Source organism: Scleropages formosus, chromosome 16 (genome assembly GCF_900964775.1).
Source record: "Scleropages formosus chromosome 16, fSclFor1.1, whole genome shotgun sequence".
In the NCBI taxonomy this organism is placed as follows: domain Eukaryota; kingdom Metazoa; phylum Chordata; class Actinopteri; order Osteoglossiformes; family Osteoglossidae; genus Scleropages; species Scleropages formosus.
The window spans coordinates 6,167,972-6,176,879 of record NC_041821.1 but is presented as its reverse complement, the minus strand read 5'-3'; the positions used below and the strand labels follow the sequence as shown (position 1 = coordinate 6,176,879).

The 8,908-nt window shown below is 50.9% G+C and overlaps 1 protein-coding gene across 1 annotated transcript; it reads left to right on the top strand.

Moving 5' to 3' along the window:
• Window positions 1-5,346: 5,346 nt before the first annotated feature.
• Window positions 5,347-8,568, top strand: ucp1 (uncoupling protein 1). The gene is made up of 7 exons (XM_018736082.2): window positions 5,347-5,537; window positions 5,982-6,113; window positions 6,250-6,457; window positions 6,578-6,775; window positions 7,338-7,439; window positions 7,554-7,734; window positions 7,951-8,568. The coding sequence occupies exons 2-7, from the start codon at window positions 5,988-5,990 to the stop codon at window positions 8,090-8,092; spliced, it is 957 nt and encodes a 318-aa protein (XP_018591598.1). The 5' UTR covers window positions 5,347-5,537; window positions 5,982-5,987; the 3' UTR covers window positions 8,093-8,568.
• The last annotated feature ends 340 nt before the right edge of the window (window positions 8,569-8,908 follow it).

The following is an 8,908-nucleotide window of genomic DNA, read 5'->3' as shown; positions in this document are numbered from 1 at the left end:
CACCCCCCTGTCATGGAAACACACATCATCTACATCGTCTAAACCGCTTGTCTCATACAGGGTCGCGGGGAGCTGGAGCCTACTCCGGCAACACGGCATGAGGCTGGAGGGGTAGGGGACGCACCCAGTCCATCACAAGGCACCCCAAGCTGGACTCAAACCCTGAACCCCAGACCCACTGGAGAACAGGACCCAGTCCAACCCACTGCACCACCCCACCCCCCCATAATGGAAACACACACACACACACACACACACACACACACACACACACACACACACACACACACACACACACACACACACACACACACACATTTTCAGAGCCGCTTGTCCCATACGGGGTCACGGGGGAACCGGAGCCTACCCGGCAACACAGGGCGTAAGGCCGGAGGGGGAGGGGACACACCCAGGACGGGACGCCAGTCCGTCGCAAGGCACCCCAAGCGGGACTCGAACCCCAGACCCACCGGAGAGCAGGACTGTGGTCCAACCCACTGCGCCACCGCACCCCCATATAATGGAAACAAATAAACGTAAATGAACTCCACTGATTTACCACTTGCACAGTTGTTTTCTACCACAGGGGGCAGCACTGTGCACCCACACACCGGAACGCCCAAGCGACCGGTGAGAGCTGGATAAACAGCAATGAATCCTTATTTTTAATGTTTAGTCAAAGCGGCCCTCTGTGCTCCATCGTTTTCAGAAAGAAATGGAGCCACCGCTTTTGAAGCCGTGTTTTTGATGAGATGAATCCGAAAGGGCTGTTGTTTTTCCGCTGCGGATCCTTCTGATTACCCTTTGAAATTACGCCATGCAGAGCATCCGTCTTGCGTAAAAGAGGAGACTTTGTCACGGCGTTTTGAGCGCTTCAGCGAAATGCTGCTTGGCCGTTGTTCTCCTGTACAGATGGGAGAGCCGGGGGTGTGTGTCAGGTCAACCAATCAGAAGTCATGCTTGCCGGGGGCAGTTCTCACAGCTGTGCCCTCAGAGACCTGCATTTGTACCCTCTCCTCTTGATGCCATAAAGGGCCATATTGCATGTCTACCTACTAATATCCATCCAACCGTTATCGATAACTGCTTGTCCAGGGCAGGGTCACAGTGGTCTGGAGCCTATCCTGGAAACAAAGGTTGAAAGACAGGGTGCACAGTGGATGCGATACCACTCAATCGCACTTATTCACTCGCGCACACACACGCACTGCAGTTTAGAGTCTCCACTTTAGAATCACCTGAAATGTATGACTCTGAGCTCTGGGAGGAAACCAGCGTACTGATCTTTAAAATACTTGTAAATGTGGGTAATACTTTTTTGCAATCGATGTTAATGATTGATCTCGTGATGGTATTTTGATAGCGCTCCGCGATCGTGTGCATCTACCACACCCTGGCAAATAATGTTGGGAGTGAAAGTCTACGTACAGCTGTCAGCACAATGGACACACTGGCTCCTCAACTTACAAACACGATTGGAACTAGTCTAGAGAGGGAACTAGTGTGTTCATAACTCATTTTGTTCATAATTTCAAAGTCACTTTTACCACTAAGTCACTCAACAATAGCTTACTGATACAAACGTCCCGTCATTTATTCATGGCTGGTTTCTCAAAAAATCTCATCTTTGGCGACAATAACTTCTAAAAAGGCTCTAAAAGTAAAAAAACATCTGAAAAAAAACTCATGCTCAGTTCCCATTATTTGCTGGTTCATCCCTTAAACACGTGCATTGTCGGTCGCCGCTGTCAACCGTCCTCATTACCTCTATTTTGGTTGCCATGGTAACAGTACACATCTTTTGCTGTCGCTGCTAGAAACGCCAACGCCAGACGGGAGGTGTTGACACTGGATGTGAGCTAATGCGAGACCCTAGTGCACTCCCATTCAGTTTGATTTCGCCGTGCCACCGCCTGTTACCTCGGCCGCTGAGCGCTGGTTGCATTCGTGCCGCTGCAGACAGAAATTATTATTATTAGAAAATATAGAGGAGAAGCCAAATGCCATTTCAGAAAAACAAATCTGAAAAAATCTTTGCATTCCCATCTCGACCGCTCGTAACTTGAGGAGCCAGAGTCACGCTGTTTCTGACATCCTGTGCTGGGAGTGTGAGGAATATTAATATCCATACTCGGTATGGTGCTGTTTGATCTCTCCAAATGCTGAAATAGTAACAGCTGTTGATAAGTTTGTTAGAGGTATGATCGCCCTACATCTGTCTTCTCAACTTCTGAGAACCACTCAGGGATGTTATAAGATTATTGAGATGTTATAGATTATATATTACCCGGAAATAATAATGCAAACTGCAGGCTCTGAGCTGATGATGGAAGCAGTGCACTGGCCACGTGACGCACGACGACTCGTCAAAGTTCGGCGTCGTCGTCTAGGTTAAAGACGTAATTAGTGGGCCTCGGTTCGACCTGGGGGAGAAAATCACCAGATGACGTGTTTAACACAGCAGCATAAATCATAGATGCTCCGTCTCAAGTGGCGTTTGTGACGATCGGCCGCCGTGTAGTTGTACGTGTGGAACTGCGGGACTTTTCCTTCCGTAAAATGTGGTGTAAAAGAGGTGTTTCAGGAATACGGTATCGAGGCTGCTCTGTTGGATCTTTCTGTGAAATCGTACACAGGTCTCTTCCGCTTTATGGGCCTAATTCTTTGCGTGAAATCACCATGTCGATCAACAGGGGGTCCGATTACTCTTTCTGATGGGAAATAACGGGCTCACGGACACAGCGATACCTGAAAACCACTAGAACGCCAATACACACAATGTCTACAACTGCTTTATTTAATCATATTTGTGAAAACAGATATTACCCAATACTCTACCCATTTACTTGCATTTCGAAACAGGGCAGCTGTGCGAGTCAAATGTAATATATCGGTAGAAATGACAAATAACGGATAAAAATCCTGATATAGGGAGCCAAAGACCCGTTAGGTTAGGTACCTAAAGGTACCGACTTTCACAAAGTACCGCAGTGAAGTTTCCGTGTGTGAGACCGTGTTCTGTGAGGGACAAGTGAACGTGAGTGCAAGAACGTCACGTTCTGGTCGAAGAATGAGCAAAAAGGGACGTTGAGTAGTATAGTGGTTAGAGCTGCTGCCTTTGGACCCAAAGGTTGTAGGTTTGACTCTTGCTTCTGGCTGTAGTACCCTTGAGAAACATACTCGGATTACCGAAACTACCCAGCTGTATAAATGGTAAATAATTGTACATCACTTGAGAGGAAAGTGTCTGATAAATGCAAGCGTTGTGCTACTTCTCTCACATAATACCTATATTTCCATAATAAGATCCATATACTCATAACACTCTTACATAATAAGATCCCTCTATATGCAGGTAGATGAGCCCACCTTACAGAGTTGCCCATGGGAGACACACACAAAAAAAAGTTTTTAGATATATTTACAGAATTTCTAGGAACTATTCGAAGCCGTACCCCCAAACATACGGCACAATGTAAAAGTGTAGCGTGTCCCCTGTAAGGGGCATCAGGAATTGCATTGCAGCACGTACAGTTTTGGGGATACGCTTAAAGGCATTTCCTCCGGAGTGGAGAAAACTGAATGGCTACGACTCGAGGATTTAGGACGTTGCGGTTCTTTTGTCCAGGGAATAAGGAATGAAGCAGTGGACTCGCTAATATTGCACCTCGCATCTCCTGACTGAGCGAACGAGCACGGAGCAGTGTGGTGACCACTGTGAGTGTTGGCGGGTGGGGCCGTTTTTATAACGAGGGTAATTGCCTAGGGGTACGGAAATGGTGGCCCCCCCGAACCTGCTCGCCCCAGACGGGGCACGGGGAACCGGAGCCCAACCCGGCACGCAGGGCGTAAGGCCGGAGAGGGAGGGGACACACCCGGGACGGGACGTCAGTCCGTCGCAAGGCACCCTAACTGGGACTTGAACCCCAGACCCACTGGAGAGCAGGACCCGGTCCAACCCACTGCGCTACCATGACCCCCAATTCTAATTTATTTTTCATCAATTTACGAGGCATCGGCGAGCCGAGTCTTTGAAATGTTGTCGGGGTCATTTTCTACAAAATGACCCCCTGGTAGATGATATGTAGAGTATGGTATATATCTGTGTTCAGTCATGAAAATTAGTTGTTTTCAGAGTATACATTTTTTTATTGGCATATATAACATAAACATACATCATAAATAACACACACACACAGAGTTTCCGAACCGCTTGTCCCATACGGGGTTGCGGAGTCCAACCCAGCAACACAGGGCGAAAGGCAGGAGGGGGAGGGGACACACCCAGGAAGAGACGCCAGTCCGTCGCAAAGCACCCTAAGCGGGACTTGAACCGCAGACCCACAGGATACAGGACCCGGTCCAAGCCACCGCGTCCCCGCGCCCCCCTCTCATCATAAATAATTGCATTAAAAATAACATTTGTATTTTCTTTTCCCCTGAGATCTGTTTGTATGTATATCTAAAATAAAAAATCCATTTTTGTCAAATATCTATGCATATGTACCTTTAGTAATTTAGAGATGGGAATCCAAGGGGACTGAGGGAGTGTAACCGCACTGATTTTTATCTAGGGCCCCAGGGGCCCCGGTGCCGTCCCTGCGGACGGGCCGGTCAGAGTGACGGGAGGCCCCGGTGCAGCGAGACCCAACCCCAGAGCGCAGGGCCCACACGGCGCCGCTCCTGTCCAGGCCGGACGCAGGGATCCTGCGCAGGTCAGCGGGATGATCCCCGGTCCACAAGCGTGTGTGTTTTGCCGGAGGCGTTGCGTAAGGGCAGGAGGCGTGTCGCCGAACTCGGTGCACATGCGTCACGACCCTCCTTGGACTTCAGCTGAGACATTGGTTTCGTGACATCATCACACAAACACGAGGGGGGGTGTTGGGGGGGTGTTGGGGGGGCGGTGCCTCTTCGCGGTCCAATCAGCGGGGGGGCGGGCCAAGTCGCACGGCGTTCGGTCAACAACGATAACTAAAGCGGGACTTTGACAGGCATCGGCATTATGGCACCATGTGAAGAAAACACGGCTGCAGCTCATTGAAGCGGCCAAAGCCGTCGAGAAATTAAAACTAAACTATATTCGTATCGGGCTCCTATGATATCACGCTTGACGCTCCGCACAGAACGTGCTGGATGCTGGTCAGAACCCCGATGATCACGATCCTAGGATGTAACGGCTGGTGCGGATCAAACCGACGAGTAACGCACGCTGTTCCGACACCGACGCGCAGCCACCCGTGCAGCGGATCTGGGTTCGAGACACGATGTACACTGCAACGGTCACGAAATCCAGTCAGAACACCTCACGGGGTTAAAGGTTCACTGATGTGTTGGCGGCGGATGGACTTTGAGTCGCTGCCCCTGGTTCCGTTCAAAGCTACGCCTCCTTCTGAATGTCATAAGAGAGGCACGTTAAAAGGCGCAAAAAGGGACAGGGAGCCGTTGTCACCTCCCGTAGAGCCTCCGGGGACCGGCGCCTGGGTGCTGAAGACGCCCTGCGGACTCCAGAAGGACATTAACCTCGCTGGATTCACGAAGTGCGTAACGGTTCATTCTCATTCTCCTCCATTTACTATCGTGCACAAACCAAGTTTTTTAAAATTAGTCATGCTTTTAAATTAATCATATGTTCCATCCGGATAAAATGTCCAAGTCACATGCAACGGCATCGCATTTTTTTTTTAATTTCTCTTCTACGTGTTATGAAAATGTGCATTTTGCAATACATTAACTTGCAGGATAAAGCGGTATTAACGTTGCAGCTGGATGGAGAGTTAATAAGTGGCGACGGAGAGGGTGTGAGCGATAGTTCAGCTGTTACCTGCGGGGCGGTTATGAAAGCGAAGTTTGCGAAGCGGTTCTCCAGAAGAACCCTGCCGTTGTACCTTAGAGCGCCGCGCTGAATCGGCGCCGAATGCGCGGAAGGTCACTGTGCGCACCTGTCACCTGAGTGATAAGTCCCTGCGTGTGTGTCTCTGCAGGCCAGGATGGTGGGACTGAAGCCCTCAGAGGTGCCCCCGCCGCTGGGGGTGAAGGTCCTCAGCGCGGGGACCGCAGCCTGCATTGCCGACCTGGTGACTTTCCCCCTGGACACGGCCAAAGTCCGCCTGCAGGTACTGGCCTCCTGCGGGACGATCGGGAAAAAAGACGAAGCGATAGTCGTCCGCACCACACTTAAATCGTTTCTCCGGATTCCGCGACGTGCTGCTTTACCTTGTTTTACCGTGTCCGCTTGTTCGCAACCCGCAGATCCAGGGGGAGAAAGCGGCCGTAGAAGCGGCCAAGAACATCCGATACCGAGGGGTGCTGGGGACCATCGGCACCATGGTGCGCACGGAGGGGCCGCGCTCGCTCTACAACGGCCTCGTGGCCGGCCTGCACAGGCAGATGGCGTTCGCCTCCATCCGCATCGGTTTCTATGACAACGTCAAGCAATTCTACACGAGAGGCAAAGAGAGTGAGTGGAACGGGGTGCGGCGGCAGCGCGCCGGGGGGCGGGACGGCGGCGACTCGGTCGGCGGCTCTCCGTCCCGCATCGGAAGGTGAATCTAACCCGGGGTCTCCTGCTCACGGTCAGACCCAGGGGTCACGGTTCGAATCCTGGCGGGCTGCACCACGGGTGCGATGGCGGTTTCTGTCGCCCAGCCCACGGATGTGGTGAAGGTGCGCTTCCAAGCCCAGCTGAACCTCACGGGTGTGGAGCGCAGGTACGGCGGCGCTCTGCAGGCCTACAGGCAGATCTTCCGAGACGAGGGCCTGAGGGGGCTCTGGAAAGGTGCGTGGTCTCGGCCCGTGAGCTCCGCACGCCTCGCTTGTAGATATCATTTGTCGTCGGTGTTCCTCGAAGGCAGCAAACCGGGACTAGCGTCAAAATCCGAAGGGCATCAGGACACGCGAAAATAGCGTTTCAGCCGGAAGTACATGATGTAGCAGTAATTTTAATGTTGATTTCTTTGCATTTTCCATTAAGTTTTGTTAGATCAAACATCCTTTTGGTGTTATTTTGTACGATATGTCCGTTTTTAGAAAAATATTCCGAATTCTTGAAATTTGCAAATTTTGGCACCGGGTTCCAAGCACCGAATATTCCAGTACCCTTTCGGATCCGATGCTTTCTAGAATGTTCTGGTTCCTTCTAGAATTTTCCAGTTGCTTCAAAGTACCAAAGTGAAGCCGACACTCTAGAAGAACTAGTCCTAGTTTTACAATCAGTAAACTTTAGCTGATCATAATCGACACAAAAATCGACACAATTAAGGACTTTGGAAATGTTTCTGCCTTGTATTATTAACATTAAAGATATTAATATTAATTATTAACGTATTTTCCGCCATCAGGAACTTTACCCAACATCACCAGAAACGCACTGGTTAACTGTACAGAGCTGGTCACCTACGACCTCATCAAGGAGGCCATTCTGAAGCACAAGCTGCTGACAGGTGAGCAGCACCGATAGTCCTGGGATCGAGACTTCTCGATAGGATGAGGGGTGGGGCGGATTTTCTGCGTGGATTTTCCGTAAGTGACCTTTCGGGACTTCCCTTGGACCGCAGACAACTTGCCGTGCCACTTTGTGTCCGCGTTCGGGGCGGGGTTCTGCACCACGGTCATCGCTTCCCCGGTGGACGTGGTGAAGACCAGGTACATGAACTCCCCGCCGGGACAGTACACCAGCGCCATCAACTGCGCCTGGACCATGCTCACCAAGGAGGGGCCCACGGCTTTCTACAAGGGGTGAGTGTGAGCGTGAGACCCCGAGTGATGCGGAACCAGTGCGACGAACACCAGTGCAGCCCGGGTTCCGACGCCTCGGGAGCCCTAGCAAAAGTTGGCAGCCATGCAGGAAACCAAGCAATGGCTCAAAGTCTGGTTCGTAACGAGAGACAAGCTCCGCCCTTAAGACCCAATTTGTAACCGGAATTTGTTTGTCTCGACCGTTCTGCTCCACAGCTTTGTTCCTTCCTTCCTGAGACTGGGCTCCTGGAACGTGGTCATGTTCGTGTCCTTTGAGCAGCTCAAGAGGGCCATGATGGTGTCCAAGAAGAAGGTGGACGTGTCCGAGTCCGTGCCGAAGAGGGAGGAGCCTCTGTGAAAGGCTGCCAGCCCCGAGCTGGGGGTGTCCCAGCCCCATCCTGAGCTTCAGGACGATGGGGGCAAGGAGCAGTCCTAAGGCTGCTCAGCAAAGCAGACTTCTTCTTCCCCAATGCCTTAACCGCTCTCTCCGTAGGAGACACAAGTTATGTCTGTGAATGAAATTACACTGAACGTACTGAGCTGCACATGGTGAGATGAGAACACACGCTGCGGCTCGCATATTCAAATGAGAAGCGAGGAACAAGGAAATTCAGTGGAAAACACTTAAAATTCCATTTACTTCCGCATCACTTTGACAAATTCCGCTTCATTTGCAACAAGTTGCTTGTTTAGGGGTGGAACAGCAGGTGCCCCACGCTCCTGGGCTCTAAGTTCAGATGTGGGTTCGAACTCATCTTAATCTGCGTGGTTTCCATGTTCTCCATATGTTTGTGGGGGTTTCTTCCAGGTGCTCTGGTTTCCTCCCACAGTCCAAAAACACGTTTTAGGTGAATTGGTGGCTCTAAATTGTCAATTTTGTGTGTGTGTGACTGAATGAGTGTGTAATTACCCTGTGATGGACTGGTGCCCCAGCCGGGATATAACCTCCCTCACACCCTATGCTTCCAGGATAGACTCTGGACCACAATGACCCTGCACTAGACCAGCACTTATCAATAATGAAATGTTTGTTTTTGACCTCCACTAATACTGCTAAGGTTCAAAAACAACTGTGTGGCGCAACCATCGATTCCCAGGTGAACCGGGGGGGAGTTCTGTTCAAGTGTGGGCAGTAATGTCCAGCCAAGCCAGGAAAAAACTCCCCTAATGTATC

Bases quoted from the DNA above. Each gene is read 5' to 3' on its own strand.
- ucp1 (XM_018736082.2), top strand. From the start codon at position 5,988: ATGGTGGGACTGAAGCCCTCAGAGGTGCCCCCGCCGCTGGGGGTGAAG. The intron at 6,776-7,337 runs GTGCGTGGTCTC...TTCCGCCATCAG, and splicing joins CCTGAGGGGGCTCTGGAAAG to GAACTTTACCCAACATCACC. The intron at 7,735-7,950 runs GTGAGTGTGAGC...TCTGCTCCACAG, and splicing joins CCCACGGCTTTCTACAAGGG to CTTTGTTCCTTCCTTCCTGA.